This window comes from Triturus cristatus, chromosome 7 (genome assembly GCF_964204655.1).
Source record: "Triturus cristatus chromosome 7, aTriCri1.1, whole genome shotgun sequence".
NCBI classification, from domain to species: Eukaryota; Metazoa; Chordata; class Amphibia; order Caudata; family Salamandridae; genus Triturus; species Triturus cristatus.
The window spans coordinates 419,406,076-419,427,210 of NC_140590.1; the positions used below are offsets into that span (position 1 = coordinate 419,406,076).

General features: G+C 41.8%; 1 protein-coding gene across 3 annotated transcripts in view; it reads left to right on the plus strand.

The window, feature by feature from the left end:
• LOC146809841 (uncharacterized) overlaps window positions 1–11,774 on the plus strand; it is a 219,376-nt gene extending 207,602 nt beyond the window's left edge. For 2 of the 3 annotated variants that reach the window (XM_085616712.1, XM_085616713.1), the window contains exon 8: window positions 9,976–11,621. In XM_085616712.1, the coding sequence (XP_085472838.1) occupies window positions 9,976–10,844 (869 nt within the window). In that variant the 3' untranslated portion in view covers window positions 10,845–11,621. Of the gene's footprint in view, window positions 1–9,975 lie in introns of all 3 variants that reach the window. The other variant, XM_085616714.1, reaches the window with a different exon arrangement.
• The last annotated feature ends 9,361 nt before the right edge of the window (window positions 11,775–21,135 follow it).

The following is a 21,135-nucleotide window of genomic DNA, read 5'->3' on the forward strand; positions in this document are numbered from 1 at the left end:
ACTCAGAACCCTGAACGCATTACAACAAGACACGGAAATAACCATCCAACCAGCAGACAAAGGGGGAGCTATAGTTGTTTTGGACACAGACTTTTATGAAGAAAGTGTGAACAAACATGTACACGATGGAGACATATACATACAATTGGACAGTGATCCTACCAAACAATTAAAAGATCTCTTAGGTACTCTATTAACAAAAGCTATGGAGAACAGTGTGATTACTGAGAATACCAGAAAGTTCTTACTGGTTGAAACACCTAAAATACCTCACATATACATGTTACCTAAGATACATAAGAATGCGACTAAACCACCTTTTCGCCCCATTGTGGCAGAGTGTGGATCTTTACATGAACCAATCGGACAGTTTCTGGATTTTCATCTATAACCACTAGTTCAATCATGGGAGACCTACGTTAAGGACACAACTGACTGCCTACTTAAACTGGAGACCGTAAAATACCAAAATGAAGAAGATATTATCCTATGCACAATAGATGTGGTAGCCTTATACACATCCATAGCTCACAACGAAGGTCTCGAAGCGGTGGAATGGCGACTTTTGGAGTCTACGTTAGAACAGGACATGAGTGTGTTCCTACTGGAACTTTTACACTTTTCACTCTATCACAGCTACTTCAGCTGGAAAAAACATCATTACTTACAAAAAACAGGAACTTCAATGGGATTTCCCGGGGCACCGTCGTATGCCAATACCTTCATGGCACATTTTTTTTTTTTTTTTTTTTGAAAAACCTTTATTGACGTTTCAATCATTTACACGTATGGGCCTACAACCCCCCGGGGCTGGCCGCCAAGCAATCAGAACAATAAAGGCAAATGTAAACACAGGCGGCACCTCGGAGAGCAAAGTCTACAATACAAAATAGTCCGGCCAATGAGCCGCACAGGTAGGACACCAGGAGAGAAAGGGTTTTTCATTTTATAATAAAACAAAACAGTAGGATCAGGTGCCAAACAATTTCCCAACAGCGATAAGGGGCAAGGATAAGAGACGTAAGCAGCAAGCAGCAATACATTGAATCAATGGCGCAGACACGGGAAAGTACGGATGGGGAGAAATATCAAAGATAGTTGCGCCTACAGGTCCCCGTACCTAAAGCCCAGCGAACCCCCCGGAAACTGTGGCACACATTAAGAGCAAACGATTCACAATAAGAGAGGTGTACCGCGCTGATCCCAGAAAAACAAGCAAAAAGAAACAGAGAAGAAAAAGGAGGCCATGGAAAAAGAGATAAAGACTAAAGAGTCCCCTCCCCCATCCCCCCACCCTGCACCTCTGCGAATGAGTATGGCCCCACCCCCCAGCAGTGTGCCTGTCGCCCTGGAACTAGACCCGAAATATAGAAGAGACAGGGAAAAAAGGAGTAAGAAAGAGCCCCCCCAGACGGGGGGGCGGAGGGAATGTAATAAACTGGAGGAGGGCCTTCAAAACATACCCCCGGCTTCTCCCTCCCGCACGGTGAAGTCTCCCCACAGCAAACAATTAGCAGCACCAAGTTGATCATATCAAAAAAAAGGGGGGGGGAGTGGGGAGCATTATGCACCAACTATGCGAATAACCATGAGAGCACGCAACCATGAGTCCGCCTGTCTACTAGGTGACCACTCCCGAAGGATCAGCCTCAGCCTTGACCGCTCTTTGCGATTCTGCCCATGCCTGCCCCTCGACCCAGCACCATGTCCGATGTCCCAAGGTACAGGAGTGTCCAAAAACAGTCGGGAAGCGACGCACACAGGTGGGGTGGAAGTCTCTGAGCATCAGCACGGACCGCTTCATGGGGGGGCGTCTTTTCCAGTGCTGCCCCAGGATCTGCACTGCACACAAGGTCCAGACAGGCTGAAGCAGTCAAATGAGACACACGTTGCTGGAATCGTCCCTGGGCCGCCGGAGACCGCGCACGGGACAAGGCCACCATCTTCCGCTCAGGTCCAATACCTCCGGAGCAGATCAAGCCCACAGTTAGCCGACCACACGGTAGCATACTGTCCGGAGTGTCCGGCTGTACACTAATCGCGGGGGGGGCCGCAACATCTTCCTCCTGTGTGCAGTGTGGAAAGCCACTGTGTACTTGTGGACCAGCATGCCGCCACTGTCCCAACGCTGATACCACACCATCTAGCTTCCTCCCCAGGACCCCGGCGCCATGAGCCAAGGAGTAATGAAGGGCACCAAGGGCCTCCAGGAGGTCGCCGTACCCCAGAGCAGCTCTCTCCGATCGCTCTGCCACACTCCCGACCGTGACACACCCCCAGTCCCGCTGCGTCCCAGCGGACAGGATGCATAGTGACAAAATGGCCGCTGGGAAGGCCCGACTCGTATTGGGGCCAGGACCCCGGGACCAACGCCTCAAGGTCCACGTCGCTGAAGACAGGGATCCTGGGGCAGGCACAGATTCAGCCGTTGCGCGGTCACGGGCAACAGTCGTCTCCGCCACGGACCAGCTCCCGCGAAAAGCCGGGAGCAGCCCGCAAGGATCAGGGCGAGCCAGGGACGGCGTCCGGGCAGCTCACCGTCAAAGGCAGGGGCAAACACCACAGAATCCGAGAATTGCACACCCGGGCATGTCCTCGGTCCGCAGCGCTCAGCAGGGGGGAGCGACCACAGCAAAATGCAGGCCGAGGGGAGCACCACTCCGGCGGACCGACTCCACCCAGTCACCACAGGCCGCTGTTGTTAAACTGCCGCCCGGCCAAGGCGTCCACTCGAGGTACCGGCTTCGGGACCGCACGGGCCGCAAAGTTCAACCGCTGATTTCTCCGGCGGTACGGCAGTCAGAAACCTCAGGGTCACACGATCGGTTGCCACTTTCGTTTACGAACACGATCTCGTAGCGCAGAATAAGGATCTCATGCAGGATATCCGTGCGGGATGCGGAGGTTCACGGAGCCGGGAATCTACGCTGCCGTCCCGGTCGCCATCTTGGCTCCCTCCTCATGGCACATTTTGAATACCAACACATTCTTCAGAATTCCACATGGCGGAAGCACGCAATTCTACTGCTATGGTATATAGACGACTTATTGGTCATTTGGAAGGGACCAATCCAAGTGTTAAAAGATTGCATTCAAGAATTGAACCAACACAATCCACGCATTCAGTTTACCTCAGAAATCCAAACAAATGAAATACACTTCTTAGACATTGAAATTTCTAAAACACCAACAGGGCTTCAAACAAGAGTATACAAGAAACCGACAGATGTTAACAATGCGCTACATTTCTTCAGCGCACATCCATATTCCTTGAAAAAACATCTTCCGGTGTCTCAATTTATAAGGATCAAGAGGATAACTTCAGAGGAAACACAATGCACCAAACTAATAGAGGAGCAAAAAATGAGATACATGGAACGTGGATACACGGAAGAAGTGCTTTCACAAGCCCAAAAGACAGTGACACTCAAAAAACGAAAGGAACTTCTCCAACCCTCACAGAAACAAACGAAACAACGCGAAGTGTTTGTCTTAAAATATTCAGCACAAACCTCTCAAATAAAGAAAATCATTCACAAACGCTGGGAGATCATCTCACAGGAAACGGACTTCAAGGACTTGTATAAAGGCCCTCCCTTGTTCGCCCACACTCGATCTAAAAACATTCGAGAATTACTAAAACCAAAAGATTCATCCAGAAGACAAACCTATAAAGGTATGCAAAAATGCCACAACTGTGGCCAATGTGGCAATGTCATCGTAGGCAACTTATTCTCACACCCACAATCAGGACAAAAAATCACTTTAAGACACTCCTCGGATTGTAACACTGAAGGTGTCATTTACGCAATTCGATGCCCTTGTGGATTAGTGTACGTAGGGAGAACCTCCAGGAAAATAAAAACAAGAATAGTGGAACACAAAAGCACTATACGTAATAAAAAGTTCAAGTCATGCTTAGCAACACACTGGGTAAACACCTCGCACACAATACCACAATTACGCTTTACAGTGTTAGAAAAAATACAATCCATGCCAGGCATTGATTTCAACACAACCCTAGCACGAAAAGAAACTGTTTGGATAAAACAACTTGGCACCCTAACCCCGGGGGGCCTCAATGACCATGTAGAATTGCTATGTTTTTTGTAAACAGCTCCTCTATCATTAATATCATAGATCAAGAGGTTTTTCCAATACATACTAAATATAGAAGAGGTACCATTCATTTGTAAAGGATTTGCACTCTCTTAAAATTTCGTTTAATCCCTTTCTTAATTTCATTTATTGTTCGTAATTTTGTTCATGTTCATAAAGTTTTTCAACTCGAGTTGTCTAATTGAAAGGAAGTCCCCTTTAAAAAAGTCTCGGGAACATATGCGTCATCACGCACGTTCTCTGGAGACGACGGACTCTGCACTCGGTCGGAGCCTGCTTAGATCAGCTGGTAAGTGGCGTCCGTGTAACACGAAAATTCTGGTTTTCAGCCCCTTTAATCTCTTCCTGAGTTTCATTGATTTTTCATTTAATTCCCGACAGCTTACTTTTCTGTGAACGTGTGGAACGTTACCACTATTTAGGTAAGACTTCGATTCAGACACTCGGGTGTTTGTTAAAGGACAACACAGGTCATAAGACCTAAGAGAGATTACATCTCATAGTTAACATTTCTGCTTCACAGATATTTTACTTCCTGCGAAAGCGACGTATCCCTCAGTGATCGTTATTCACTATAGACCTCGCTGTAAGTAGATTACTCAGCGATACTAAATTCTATGCACTGGATCACTTAGTATATCAGTCTTTAGCAGCACTTTCCCTCGTTTCTATACCACACCCATCTTTGGCGTTAATCGCGTTCTTACACGCGCATACGCTTGGCAGGTTTGGGCAACTTTTCTACAACTAGAGTTTTTCCGTTACTATCTCCTTCTTAAAAACCACGTACTTTTTAACAGTTTGCTTTTACGAATGTTTTTAGGAGTGCAAATCCTATCCTTAGAATGTTGTATTTTTTATACTTAGTCAATCAGACTTTCTGTTTCGTTGTAGCTCTCAGAATGGTGGACCAGGTTGAAAATTGACTTCTTCTCTACAATGTGTATCCCCTGAAGAAGGGTTTCGTTAACCCGAAATGCATTGGAAACTTTCATTGTAACACAAAAGAAAATCATTTATGTTGCTTCTAGAGTCAGAAATTTACATGGATTGAACATGTCTATTATTCTTTATATTCTTATAATTTTTGCAAAACAATTGTTTGTACTCACGATGTTCTGACTATAATATGTTTTAACAAGTTGGTACATGTAAAAACATTTACGTATCTTTGATGTTTGAAATATTCAGAAGAATATTAAAACAAGGATATAGACTTTTACAGTCTTGTGTAGTGCGTCATGTAGGTTTGGGTCACTCCACTCCTCCACTTTTGACATTTTCCTCAAGGGGTTAGGGCAACACCCCTACACATGACAGCACACCTAACAGTTTGTTAACCACATTAAATTTAATTAGAGAACCTGAAAAAACTTTGCTACACTGGTGTGCAGGCTCAACCTTTTCTTATTTCTCATACCCCAAGCCCACCCTTGAACCAGCACCCACCAATTGAACATGTCATTCAAAGACATAGCAGACCTGACATCTAACCAGGCGGACACCAAAGCATATTCTACAGATGAAGCCGAAACAATCTATTCTTTAATACATGAAGTACGAACTTTTGGTACCACCACTGGAACTACAACTCAATTACTCAAACAATTGGAATACACCATGAAAAAAGAGATTAACCAACGCCTCCACGCCTCCACTCTCATCGAGTACCATAAAGTCAAGCGAATTCCTAGGGGACTAAGAATTGCCTTAAAACCGATGCTATTTAAATTTAATAAAACATTCATGGCAAGATGGTATGCCATTTTGAATAAATGTTCCTTAGACCTCATCTTACTAATTATTGAAGAATTATCAACCATACTTACAGAACTCACGCAAGACATCAATCAACTCAAGGATGACATACAAGAGAAAATGGATCAAGAAAATTGGTCTAAAGTTCTGGAAGAAATCAATGGGAGATTGGACAATTACGCCAGAGAAGTCCATGAACGCAAGATTCGGAAATTTAGACGAGACACTATCGACTGTAAATTAGACGAGGTGTATACATGGGCTGAAACCTATGCACAAAAACGGTTCTTTCGGAAACCAGACCACACTTCCTCCGAAGAGAGCGTAGTAGAAGACCAAGAACTCTCCACACGAAGACCACCGGCCAAACAAAGCACCCAGAAGGAGAAAGCAAATATGGAAATAGCATCAACCTCAGGGGTAAAACCGTCTTTTTTAGCCGAGGGACAGTCATCCAATCTACCTCCAGACAGGAACATCCAACAAACAGACACCGCATCCGGAGGGGACAAAACCAAAAGAACAGCAGAAACAGGCAGACCACAGAGGAACCTGAAAAAGCCAACTCCCTCGTGAGAAACATTTCAAAAAAAAGTTTGAATACAGAAGAACTACGAGTACTTAACAAAGGCATGTCCTTTGTGCCCACATACACGTCCAACCCACTGGAGACCGAAATATCACTATTCAAGTTCATGCGCAGGCTGAGATTGAGGTGGTTTTTTTCTCATAATACTCTAGAGGAGAGGCCCACAGAACGTTTTCGACCAAAGAGCAAATTCATGCCTCCATTTTCACACAAAACTTTGGACTGCTTTGAACTACTGGTAAAAAAAGATTTGCAACAGATTAAATACATCAGGCCGAAACACAGTAATCTATCTAAAAAGGAACTCAGAACCCTGAACGCATTACAACAAGACACGGAAATAACCATCCAACCAGCAGACAAAGGGGGAGCTATAGTTGTTTTGGACACAGACTTTTATGAAGAAAGTGTGAACAAATATGTACACGATGGAGACATATACATACAATTGGACAGTGATCCTACCAAACAATTCAAAGATCTCTTAGGTACTCTATTAACAAAAGCTATGGAGAACAGTTTGTTTACTGAGAATACCAGAAAGTTCTTACTGGTTGAAACACCTAAAATACCTCACATATACATGTTACCTAAGATACATAAGAATGCGACTAAACCACCTTTTCGCCCCATTGTGGCAGGGTGTGGAACTTTACATGAACCAATCGGACAGTTTCTGGATTTTCATCTACAACCACTAGTTCAATCATGGGAGACCTACGTTAAGGACACAACTGACTGCCTACTTAAACTGGAGACCGTAAAATACCAAAATGAAGAAGATATTATCCTATGCACAATAGATGTGGTAGCCTTATACACATCCATAGCTCACAACGAAGGTCTCGAAGCGGTGGAATGGCGACTTTTGGAGTCTACGTTAGAACAGGACATGAGTGTGTTCCTACTGGAACTTTTACACTTTTCACTCTATCACAGCTACTTCAGCTGGAAAAAACATCATTACTTACAAAAAACAGGAACTTCAATGGGATTTCCCGGGGCACCGTCGTATGCCAATACCTTCATGGCACATTTTGAATACCAACACATTCTTCAGAATTCCACATGGCGGAAGCACGCAATTCTACTGCTACGGTATATAGACGACTTATTGGTCATTTGGAAGGGACCAATCCAAGTGTTAAAAGATTGCATTCAAGAATTGAACCAACACAATCCACGCATTCAGTTTACCTCAGAAATCCAAACAAATGAAATACACTTCTTAGACATTGAAATTTCTAAAACACCAACAGGGCTTCAAACAAGAGTATACAAGAAACCGACAGATGTTAACAATGCGCTACATTTCTTCAGCGCACATCCATATTCCTTGAAAAAACATCTTCCGGTGTCTCAATTTATAAGGATCAAGAGGATAACTTCAGAGGAAACACAATGCACCAAACTAATAGAGGAACAAAAAATGAGATACATGGAACGTGGATACACGGAAGAAGTGCTTTCACAAGCCCAAAAGACAGTGACACTCAAAAAACGAAAGGAACTTCTCCAACCCTCACAGAAACAAACGAAACAACGCATAGTGTTTGTCTTAAAATATTCAGCACAAACCTCTCAAATAAAGAAAATCATTCACAAACGCTGGGAGATCATCTCACAGGAAACGGACTTCAAGGACTTGTATAAAGGCCCTCCCTTGTTCGCCCACACTCGATCTAAAAACATTCGAGAATTACTAAAACCGAAAGATTCATCCAGAAGACAAACCTATAAAGGTATGCAAAAATGCCACAACTGTGGCCAATGTGGCAATGTCATCGTAGGCAACTTATTCTCACACCCACAATCAGGACAAAAAATCACTTTAAGACACTCCTCGGATTGTAACACTGAAGGTGTCATTTACGCAATTCGATGCCCTTGTGGATTAGTGTACGTAGGGAGAACCTCCAGGAAAATAAAAACAAGAATAGTGGAACACAAAAGCACTATACGTAATAAAAATTTCAAGTCATGCTTAGCAACACACTGGGTAAACACCTCGCACACAATACCACAATTACGCTTTACAGTGTTAGAAAAAATACAATCCATGCCAGGCATTGATTTCAACACAACCCTAGCACGATTTGGCACGTGAACTGAAGAACCTACTTTGGGGTTTTGAACCGTACATAATGCTGATACCAAGGTGTTTTCTTTTGCACTGCTGAGAGACAGGGTGCCAGGCGCCAAGATTTATAGGGTTTGTATTGTGGCACATAGGTCGGTCTGTGAATAAAGTGAGTGAATTGTCCAATAGTAGTAGATGTACACAGATGAGGATTCTCGCAGGTTGCATGTAGATGTGGGTTATCTAGTTAGAGTCAAGCTTCTTTGGCACCCTCCCAATGTCTGTGCTTTTTTGCCCTTGTTAGGATGGAAGATAAGTGGTGGAGCAAGGAGAGGTTGTCTGGAGATTCTACAGAGCTACATCTGCTGCAGTGCATTAGAGGAATGCATGTATGCGTTGGGAGGCCTGAAGATTCGAATCCTACTCCCATTAAGTGTCCTTCTGTTGGGCGTCATGTACGAATGACACTAAGAACAATTGTAGTGCGTGGAAAATGTAGAGATTATGTAATGTGAAGTGTGTGTCTTCTAGTTGGAGGGTGTGTGTGTGTTTTGTGAGAGTGAGGAGTTGTATTGTAGTTGTTTTGTTTCTACTGTGCTATTATAAGAGGAAAGATGTGTTAGAACTTGCTGTTATTTAAATGTGTGCAACACGAGGTAACAGTTCCTCTTTAAAATGTGTAGAATTTAGAATCCCCCTAGAAATGTTGCGGCATTTACTTCATGACTGCTCATGCCAATGATGCATCTTAGCTGCAGTAAATTACCCACCTTAATAAAAGTGAGAATACGTATCCAGTAAGGCCTCCTTCTCATTTATAATTGAAGTTGATTCCTTGACAACTGTTTCACAATTGTATTGCTTTCAAATTTCATTTTGATTTATTTATAAAACATGATGAGCTGTTTCCCACAAAGAGTTAAGTAACTTTAGATGAGGAGGCTCAAGCTTCACGTCTTGTCTTGAATTTCCAAACTGACAGTCAGCCCATAAACACCTTATTGTACTTATTGTTAATGTAATTCTATAAAGTTTGGAGGGAAGACGTGACAAACGTTTATTAGATTTGTATCTCTAATCCTCCATCTTCTTTCAGTGTGAGGCTTGCTATGCCATGATGTGCTCTTTTTAACATTTAAGAGAACTTTTTCATGTGTGCAGCAATTTCCAAAATAAGTGTGCCATCCAGGGAGTGATGTCACAATGTATCTCAATATCCAGGCTGACACCATCACACAAAGCAACATTCTGGAATGCCTATTGTTGTTGATATTTAGTATTGCACAACTGGGTGAATAGAAATCTTTTCTTTTACACTGGATGAAACTTTTATAATGAGGGCATTAATGTGAAACACCACATGACCAATACAGACTGTTTCCCCTATCATTAGTTATAATAATTAATTGTGCTTGTTTTGTTTTGACAGAACAAGTATCTATGAATAAAAACATTACGGTTAGGTGCCCTTCGAGAAATCACTTATCCCATTCGGTGCAAAAGACATCAGCTGGGAGAATAAAAAATAGTGTTCTTCCTCCAACAATGAGCACTATATATAATGGAGAGGACCATTCTGGATTGGATCAGAAAACATCTTCCACAACAAGAATCTCACCCTTTGATCATTGGGAAGAGACTGCCAGACAAATTACATCTAGCATACAAGAGGGACATACCCAGGCACAGCAAACAAACATGTGGATTGAATATGCAAAGTGCTTCAACAAGGAAACCGCTGGTGTCTATGATGAAAAAAACAGCATTGTTAGGCATCAGCAAACTCACACTGAAGAAAATCTCTATCCATGCAGTGAATGTGAGAAAATATTTGTTGACCACTCTTCACTAACTGAACACAAGAGAATTCACTTGGAGAAGAATCCATTTAAGTGTGACAACATAACTGACATTACTTCAACTGTCATATTGCAAGATACCCAAAGTTCAGAAAAATGGTTCGAGTGTACAGAATGTGATAAACACTTCTTCTGCAGGTCATCTCTCGTGCGTCACAAGAGATCTCATTCTGAGGACAAGCAATATAAATGCCAGGACTGCGGGAAAGGCTTCATTGACAACAGAAATTTCCGCAGACACTTGCGAACTCATACAGGCGAGAGGCCTTATGCATGCATGAAGTGTAAGAAAAGCTTCAGTCACAGTTCAAATATGAAACGGCATGAAAAGACACACTTAAAAAGAAAGGGCTGTTGGGGCAAAGAGGTTTCTTCCTATGGTACGATGCAGCAGATTTCTACATTGTGCCTTGAAAGATGCCTGAAGGATTGTTTGTAATCTTTGTGAACCTTAAAGTTAAAAATCTGTGATGTGCAATTTGGAATTCATGTGTAAGCGTGTTGGATGTATTTATTAAGGAGTAGATTTTAATTCGTAGGCACACAAAATGTGGGAGGTTTGGTTTCCGTACTTTTGCAATCTTACATGCCAACTTAATGTTTTTTTCTGTTACAGACGGCATAGGAGGTTTCTGCAGTCTGTTGTAGTCCAAAAAAGACACGCACTATACATGGGCAGACTGTTATCAGCAAAAGTCCACTTGGGAGCTCTTTGTTGGGACAGGTGGGCTTGAGTGGTGGGCTGCTATGGATATGAAGATCATCACCATGAACAGGAGGGTCCATAGTGTCTGGCAGTGTGCAACTGTAGGTTGATCAGCTAGAAGATGGCTTGGTGCATAGAAATAGTGCTTTGGTGTAACGTTTCGTAAACTCTGGACCCATCTACCGTTCTATCCTTGTGTTTCTTTGCATTTACAGTAACCATTGCCTATTAAGGTGTGAAAGCTCTGGTACTTTCTTTGTTGATGACGAATAAAAACATAGTATTTCTCTTTTGATGTTTTTAGGTGCCAGCTGAAAACATTCATGTTCAATATGTGTGCCTGACTAACTGGCAATACCATAGTCTGTCTGTGTTATATTTTTCTTATATCAAACGATATGATGCAACGTTGTGATTTTACTGTAAATGTAGCTTGTTTTGATTATTTAATCTAGCATTTCTTCTTCTCGAATCTACTTGTTTCATGTTCTCATTTACAGAAAAAAACAAATTCCGTGTGGGCCTTTTACTTCTGTGGATTAATAAAAAAGGGCAAGCATTATTACAAATCAATACAGGAAAATGCATGAAGACAGCCAATAAGTGAGTGTGAAAATAAAAAACAAAAGCGAATAGTCAACAATAAAAGGACGATGGTATACGATATGGCTGTAGATTTGTAGAAGGTCCACTTTCTTGATGCGTCTTCATAAATATGGGACGTGGGGTTAAAGCTCAGTAGTTGTGGAGTTCCATATACTTAGTAAAAAGAAAACACAACCATGACTTCTGTCGTCAGTAATGAGCTGAACATGACTGGCGAGGCTTATTGTATATACGAGCAGATATTGAAGATATATTTGCAACTTCATCGGCGGTTAATGCTTTAAAAATGCCACTGGGCAGCTATATACTATCCAGTGACTGCCTCATTAATCCATCATTGCAAAATATCTTTGAGCATCAAGTTGCTACATGATAGATTTGTAAGAATGCAGACTTAGACAACTAAGATGCCATGTGCACATAGAAAGTACACATATGTGTGCACGTAGGTGGATGGACGGATTGATGCATCAATACATAGGTGGCTTGACCAACAGATATATTGGTGCAATGATGGATGAAAGATTGTGTGGATAAATAGATGAATTGATTTCCCCCTTTTATCAGGTCCCTTTATGTTTCACCACATAGTCTATTTTAAGCACCTTTCACTATTCATATTATTGCCGGCCAACCTAGCTGCATCGCAGGGTATGCATATAGAGGAACTGAGTAACATGGCCCAAGGAGTTGATTTTATATTACTCCATTTCTACTTATCCTCATTCTTACAAAGGACATGTAAAGGTGCAGCTCAGTAGTTGCAAATGCTTAGTAAAACAAAACCAGGATTGCAGCTGGCATAAGCAGTGAATTGCACAGTTCTAACATGAATGACCTTTACTTTTTTTGCCCAGCCAACCAATTATGTTCCATTAGCTTTGGGCTGCCCCCTTTTTAACCATTGGATTGGATAGGTGAGCTCCCTTCGGCCATTGACTTGGGATATTGTCGTTGGACCCAATTCACAGAAGTAATCTGAGACAAAATCCTAAACTTACTACTTTTGGTATTCAAAGAAGGCATTTAGAAGTAGTAAAGTTAGGATATTGTCTTAACTCTGTCTTAAGTCTGTCTTAAGTCAAACTTAAGACAAAATCCTAACCTTACTACTACTAAATGCCTTCTGTAAATACCAAAAGTAGTAAGTTTAGGATTTTGTCTCATATTAGTTCTGTGAATCGGCCCCGTTCACATGGGAGCAGCCAGGAGAATTATTATAGGATCACCATCATTGTATTGACTGTTATATGCCTACTAAAATAAGCTGGCATTTGATTGCATATGTGTTATTTTACTCTTGCAAATGCAGTCAATCATCACTTTGCTTTATTATATTCAATTCCTTGGATCTAATACCTTCATTCTATACAAAAACAATAATCTGCTTTACACAGTCCTTAGGAGATTGAGCACAAGTCCTGATGAAATACACAGTGATGTCATAAAAAATATTATTTCTCTTGTCATCAATAATGTTATCAATGATGTAATAGAACATATCAAGAATGTTGTAATATGTGAAGTCATAAGCAGTGCATGTTATAGTCACTTTAGTTTTCTGTAACTGCTGAATTTCAGTGGGTTTTTAAGTTTAAAATGTTACATTTTAACTGATGTATTCACCTAACTATAATGTCACAAACAATTCAAGGATTTACTAAGGTAAAGTAAGTATCTGAGAGAGACATCTAGCTGTAGATTCCTTAACTTAGAATATCCTCCAGGCGCCAGTCTGGATCTGGAGATTTTTCAGCAGTACCTCTGCACGCCGGGGGACAGCGTCGCATGGCTCCGCCCTGACGTCGTTCACGGATACGACGTAACTGGAGCCATATAAGTCAATCCCGGCACTCTGACGTTACTTTGCTTCTTTTCCGTGCTGCAGCGCGGATTGAGGAGAAGCAGTTCCGCTGGCTTGTTCGTTGTTTTTGGCATCATTGATGCCTTTTCACATCTAGGAGCAGTGTGATGATGCCTTCGGGCTTTAAATCGTGTGAGTCTTGTATGCGGTAGATGTCAGCGACGGATCCGCATGCGATTTGTATGTGGTGCTTGGGCGAGCACCACGACTCTGAGGAGTGCGACACCAGTCGAAAGCTGATGCCGAAGTCCCTGCGGGAACGTAAAATTAAGTTGTTATCTGCTCGGATGTCCAGTTCAGAGTCCCAGCGTCATCGGTCTCCTTCTCTAGCTGGGGCCCCGGTTCAGTGCAGGTCACTCGTCTCCCACAGGTAAGCACAAGAGGAATCCACGGAGGCCGCCTGCCTCACGTAGTCGTGACGTCAGTGCCCATTGTTCCTGGTCCTTACCGGACATGGCCCCTCAGCAGTCGACCCCCATCTACCCACCATTTCCTGGTGTTGGGGTGTCTAGGGCCTAGATGGAAGCCTATTACCAGGCTTTGTGGGCCATCTTTGAGCCGACCCCTCTCCCTGGCACGCCTTCGGGCCCCAAAGAGATGGTAGGGACTCAGATTGGGAGCTCGCTGGCGGGTTCACCCTCTTCGCCAATCGAGGACCCTGAGTCCGACTCCAGAGTCGCAGCGACGTCAGGAGTCGACTCGGTGGGGCTTCCCATTCATACGTCAGGCCACAGGCCACCTCCAGCATCAGGGGACAGTCCTGGTGGGGCTCCCTGGAATGACATCTGCTGCGGCAGCTCTGAGTCGATGCCGTCCCACACCGCAGTCTCCCATCCCGGTGGATGTCGAGTCGACACAGTCCCGATGCTGATCTATGGAGCCTCCTTCGACGTTCAACGGCGTCGATGCTGCACCGTCTCAACGCCGGAGACGTCCTTTCCTACTCCCTTTCCAGTGGAGGATGAGGGCCCTGGGGATTCACCCTCCCCAGTGTTGCTTGAGCATTCTTCGGAGCATGTTAGCCTCCAACCGTCCACTAACTATGATTTGCTAGTGCAGCATTTGCAAAGGTCGTTCTCAAAGCTGCTGACATTTTACAGTTCCAGTCTCCTTCTCTCTCTTTGCCCTCCGATTGCTTGTTGGATTTGCTCCACCAGGGCAACGTGGAGTGCGAGCTCTTGCTGCCTTTTGGTGAGTCGTTGTATGAAATTCTTCTAGGGACCTGGATGAGTCCCTCATCGGGGGACTCGGTGGACCGTGCTATCGCACATCATCACCGCCCGGCTCCAGATGACCCAGTCTGTTTGTCCCTACAACCTAGGGCTCAAGGGCTAGTCATCCAGACAGCCTACTCTTTGCTGCCTTTGTCCTCTGCTCCGATACTTCCACCCACTAGGGAGTTTCGTTGGTTGGAGACATGTGGTCGGCAAATGTTTGCATCCACTAGCTCGGCCGTCCGGTTCCTTGAACACGTTCTGCGTTTTTACACAGGCTACTTTGGCCCTCTGGGACTCAGTTGAGCACTTACTTCCCTCCCTTCCGGAAGGCCCTCAAGCTGACCTGACTCAAATACTCCAGGATGGTTGTGAGCTGGCAAAATTTTCAATTCTGTTTAATGGGCATTTGCATGTGTGTGGTGTGGCTCCAAGGTCAACACAGTCTGTATATGCGTATCCTTCTTATCCACATACCTGTATCTACTTGTAGTTATGGTTTTGTATATCTCTGCATGGGTGACATCTATCTCTATACATGTCTCTCTGGGTATCCACTGTTGTGTATGCTTATTTTGTATGCCTGGCTCTGTCATACTGTTCTGTCCTTTCTCTGGGACATTATTTTTTGCAGATCCATGGACCCTGTGCATAGTTCTGCTTCTCATCTTATTGCAGAAGCTTATTGATTTCTTCCATTGTGCACTGGCCATTCGAGTCTCTACGATTTTCCTTCTTCCTTACCTGGGAGGTGTAGGTCTCGAACTGTAGCATACAAACAAAGGTAACATTATATAGAAAAATAACCATATAATAAGTCTAAACCATCAAACTTATTAATAATAAAACAGGAAAAAGCAAGAGAAGGAGAGGAAGTATAAGGGGGGAAGAAAAAACCAATATAGAGAAAAGGCGTTATCAGAATCTGAGACTCTATTACATATACATACACTGTAATAAATATACTGTACTCTTAGACTCATAAGATACAATATTGAAAAGAAAAATGAGTCATTTAAAATCTACCATTAGAACTAAGCTAAAAAAGACAACAGAGGACTTATGGAGGTTTTCTGACTTCATCTGGAGTGTTCACTGCAATGGTGCAATTAGAAGCTACATCATTCAGGTAAGTAGATAAGGGGAGCCATAAAAGATCTCTTTTAATAGATAAGGATATAGGAGACACATTGCTTGTATCCAATCTATGATGGAAACAAACAGCATTCCACCAGGCTCTGAAAGTAACTTTTTCAGCTTGTTTCCAGTTGGAGGTTATTAAATGAAGGGCTATAGCTAGTAATAAGTCAATTAAAGAGGGATTAGGAGACGGGTGAGGCCAAGAAGGTGCTAAGGAGCCTAAAAAGATGTTAGCTAGAGAGAAAGGAGTGTGGGTATTGAAAATTGTATTAATTTGAGACCAGACTAGGAGCCAAAAACGGGAAAGGGAGGGGCAGTCAAAGAGCATATGTTTTAAATCAGCAGAAGCCATTTTGCAGGACCAACAGGACGAGAAATAGTCTGAAGAGAAAGAAGCTAACTTTAGAGGAGTCAGAAGAAGGCGTTTGTACACAAAATAAAGAGTCTGAGAGGTATTCGCTGCCCTAGATGTTTTGTGAATCTTTGACCATAATTTATCCCAAAATGGGATAGTCCAACAGTCTGCAAGATCCCTTTCCCAAGCCAGTTCAGCCTTCCCCTTGGATCTATCAGAAGAAAAAAGCAAGGTCTTATATAAAGAGGAAGCTGATGCATTAGTAGATAATAAAGGAAAAAGACTGGAGCATTTAGAAGGAATATTTGGGTTAGGCTGTAAGGAAAGAAGATATTGTAAGAGAGAAGGAAGGAGAGAATCATATTGGGATTTGCATGAGGAAGGTAAAGAAAATTGTAATTGAAGTTCCGGGAAGGATAACGGAGTATGATTAGATACTAATTCTGAAATCCACAGTAAACCTTTGAATCTCCAAGACTTCCAATAAAACGTACGGCTCTTAATACGCAACAGATGATTATGCCAGATTGGTTGCAAATTTAACGAAGAAGAGGAGGGATACGAGGATGGGAGAAGCGACTTCACTATTTTACGAGTGTGAGAAATAACTTGAGAGCGAAAAGAAGGAATAGTTGTAGTAAAATTAAGGTATTCATTAAAGCGGAAAGGAGCTATAAAGTTTTTTTCAATAATCAACCAAATAGGAGGATGAGCACCTTGATGTGAAGAAAGCCAACGGGAAGATTGCCTAATAGAAAAAGCATAATGATAGGCTTTAAAATCAGGAAATTTGAGACCTCCAAAGGGTTTGTCAGCCTTAAGGGCATTGAGAGCAATTCGAGGAGTCTTATTTTTCCAAAGAAATTTGTTTAATAGAGAATCAATTTTTTTAAAATAAAAACCAGGAATATGAACTGGGATCATGGATAAAAGGTAGAGAATTAGCGGCAAAAGCATCATTTTAATAGAGTCCATGCGTCCCCACCAAGAAAGAAAAAGTGGATGCCATCGGTCAATAGAGGTAGATAAATTTTAGTAAGATTGTCAAAGTTTTCTTTTAAGGTTTCTGGAATGGTGGGAGAGAACCATAGACCTAAGTATTTTATTTTAGTGGACTTCCAGGAGAAACCAGTGGAAACGAAATCCTGTTTCAGACAGAGAACATTTAGTGGAAGAACTTCACATTTGTCCGAATTAAGTCGGTATCCGGAGAGTTGAGAAAAATTATCAACTTGAGAAAGAAAGGCTGGAAGAGAAGTTGAAGGATTTGAACAGTACAGGAGGATATCATCAGCATATACAGACATTTTAACCTGGGTAGTGGCAAGGTTGAAACCGGTAATTCCATCATCTAGCTTAATTTTGGTTAAGAAGGGTTCTAATGCAATTATAAATAAAAGCGGTGATAAAGGGCAACCTTGACGAACACCTCTAAAAAGCGGAAAATATTCAGAGTATTTCCCATTAACAAAAAAAGAAGCTTTAGGGCCAGAGTGAAGTAAAGAAATAAGAGAAATAAAATTAGTAGGGAATCCGATCCACTGGAGAGCCTGAAACATAAAATCCCAGCCAATCCTGTCAAATGCCTTTTCGGCATCCAATGCTATTGCAGCTATGGGATAATCAAGTGAAGAGGCTTTACTTAAAATATTAAAGAAGACTCTGGAATTATCCGAAGATAAACGGCCCTTAATAAATCCTGATTGTTCGGAAACTAATAAGGTTCGGCAGAATGGGATCAATACGAAGCGCGAGGATTTTAGCAAAAATCTTATAGTCCAAATTAACTAGAGAGATTGGGCGATAATTCTTACAGAGCGCAGGGTCTTTGTTACCTTGGGAATTAAACAGATTACGGCTTCTTGAAAAGATCCTGAAGAGGAACCGTGCTTGACAAAGGATTGAAAAAGTAATAAGAGATGGGGAAGTAATAGAGCAGCGAAGTGAGCGTAAAATTCAATAGTAAACCCATCAGGACCAGGAGCTTTACCTCTTTTCAGTACGGATACAGCATGTTTAATCTCAACTAAGGTAATGTCCGCTTCTAATAAGGAAAAATCTGTATCACAAGGGGGAGGGGAATTTATTGATTGAAAGAAGGAGGAGAGTGCATCTGAAGTTGGTTGATGCTCTGGAGTATACAAATTTTTGTAAAAAGAAACAAATTCATTTAGAATACCATTGTCCTTAAAAAGCAACTCTCCTACATTATTACATATGGATTCAATTTTAGTCCGTTCACGACGGATTTTTAAATAATTTGCAAGAAGTTTACCCATCTTATTCTGGCCGCCATAATACCTGGGCACTACTTAAGAGATAAGAGGATGCAGCCTCTGTAGTAGATTTGTTAAACGAAATTTTTGCTTCAATAAGATTTTTTAATGAGGATTGGGAATTGGAACGATAATAAGAATATTCAAGTTGCTTAATCTTGGCTAATAACTGAGAATTTTTGGCTTCAAAAAACTTTTTTTTCCGTGATACAAAATTTATAATAAATCCTCTGGCTGTAGCTTTAAAAGAGTCCCAAATCATTACCGGAGAAGAGTCCGGCACTGAGTTAATAGAAAAGAATTCAGAAGCAAAAGAGCTAAATTGACTTGTGAAATTAGGGTCTGATAATAATGCATTATTAAAACGCCATCTACCGGCATTAGGAGAAAAAGGCAGCAGGTCAAAATCCACAAAAACTGGAGCATGGTCCGAGATGAGGATGGAACCAATTTCAGCATGAGTGACAAGTTGAGATAAAGGTTTGCTAAAAAAGAGATAGTCTATTCTAGATTGTGAGTTTTGAGGAGGAGAATAGAAGGTGTATTCTTGTAAGTCTGGGTTACAAAGTCTCCAGATATCAATTAAAGCTTTACGACGTATAGCAGAGGTAAATTGTGAATGCATCTTAGAAATGGAAAATTTTGCAGAAGAATGTCTATTTAATATAGGATCTAAAACCTGATTACAGTCACCTCCAAAGATAACATAATCGTCATCTAACAGAAGAAGCTTGTCAGGTATCCGAGTCCAAAATGTATTATCAATAGTAACAGGTGCATAAACAGTAAATAAAACTAAGGGTATTTGATCAATAAGTAATTTAACAATTACCCAACAACCATCATTTTCCTGATGTGCAATTGAAAACTGATGTTTTTTGTGACATAAAATCAAAGCACCATTCTTCTTTCTTAAAGCTGGGGAAGAAAAAACATGACCCACCCAGCTCCTTTTCAATTTAGCTGCTTCAGCATCTGATAAGTGCGTTTCTTGGATTAAAGCAATATCAGTATTTAATCTAGATAAATGGGTTAATACGCGTTGTCTTTTAATAGGGTTGCTGACTCCTTTAACATTCCATGTTACAACTCTAAAGTAAAATTAAAGAGAATCTGCACATAGAAGATAAACATAATTAAGTAATGTCGATCAAACATAATAAGAGCAATCAATATGCAATCAATATAGGAAAATAAAACCTTATTACCTAGGAGCAATAAAACATATAAGATAAAATTGGAGAATAGCCTCAGAATGAAGGAAAAGAGAAAGACATGTATAAAAGCAAGAGTCGCAAAATGAGCTTTATGAAGTGTAGAAATGAAAATACTATATACGGAAAGGGGGAAAGAACCAAAACCAAAAAAGTGATTAAAAGTTAACAAACAGCGAAAAAAGGGAAAAGAGAAGAAAAGAAAGAAGGAAGAAAGAAAGAAAGAAAGGAAGAAAGAAAGAAAAAAGACTTGGAGAAAAAAGAACAGGAAAAAAGGAGATAGAAGAGACATTGAACAGAAAAACAAAACAAGTCAAACAATCGATGATACAAAATAATGTCAAACTGACATACCATGAAAAAACCAAAGAAATGGGGCTGGAAGAGCCACATAAGGAAAACAGCACGTCGAAACGGAGGACTCCAAGAGAGCGCAGCAAAGGGGGAACACCTCCAGGCGAAAACATCATACACAACAACAAGGGAGCACAGGACTTCACCTAAGAAAAAGAAGAGAGAGAAGACATTAAAAATGATAATTCACAACATATTGAAAACAAAACATTCAAAGAAGGACCAAACGTCAGATAACAACAACCCATTAAGAAACGAGGCAACAGTTATAGATCAGGAGTGTCCATGGAGTCGACTCTGTGAGAGTTCAGAAATTGTTGAAGGAGAGCCGTATCCTCATAATTTGTTGTTCTGTTGTGGGTTACTTTAAAAAGGCAAGGATGAAACAATCCGTATCGGGCATTCAGGGCGCGCAGGGCCGGTCTCATGACCAGAAACTGTTTGCGTCGATTTGCAGTAGCCTTAGCGTAATCTTGAGCAAAAAAGAGATTTGAGCCATTCCAAGTGATTTTCCCTTTCTGTTTAGCCGCTTGAATCACTTTTATGAGGTCAGTATATTCTAGAAAGTACAACATGACACCTCTGGGTTTCGAGGAAGAGGCAGAAGAATTAGATAAGCGGGAAACTGGACCCAAAGGGTGAGCTCGCTGAATGTACAATGGAGAAGAGGTAGGAATACCCAAAAGCGTTGGCAAAAAAGATTGAAAGAAGGATGGGGGATGGGACCCTTCAAGACCTTCCGCCAAACCGTAAATGCGTAGGTTATTGCGCCTATTACGATTTTCCAAATTCTTGACCTGCCGCTTAAGAAAATGAATTTCTTTGTGAATGCCAGGGACCTGGTCTGAAACAACCTGCACAGAAGTTACTCTTTCAAGATCCGCAACTCGAAGCTCGGTATGTGACCAGTTGTCCTCTAGGCTTTGAAGTTGGCTATTTGTTTCAGCCATATATGGTTTGAGAGAACGTATTTCCTCAAGCAAAATGTCCAAAGAAACAGA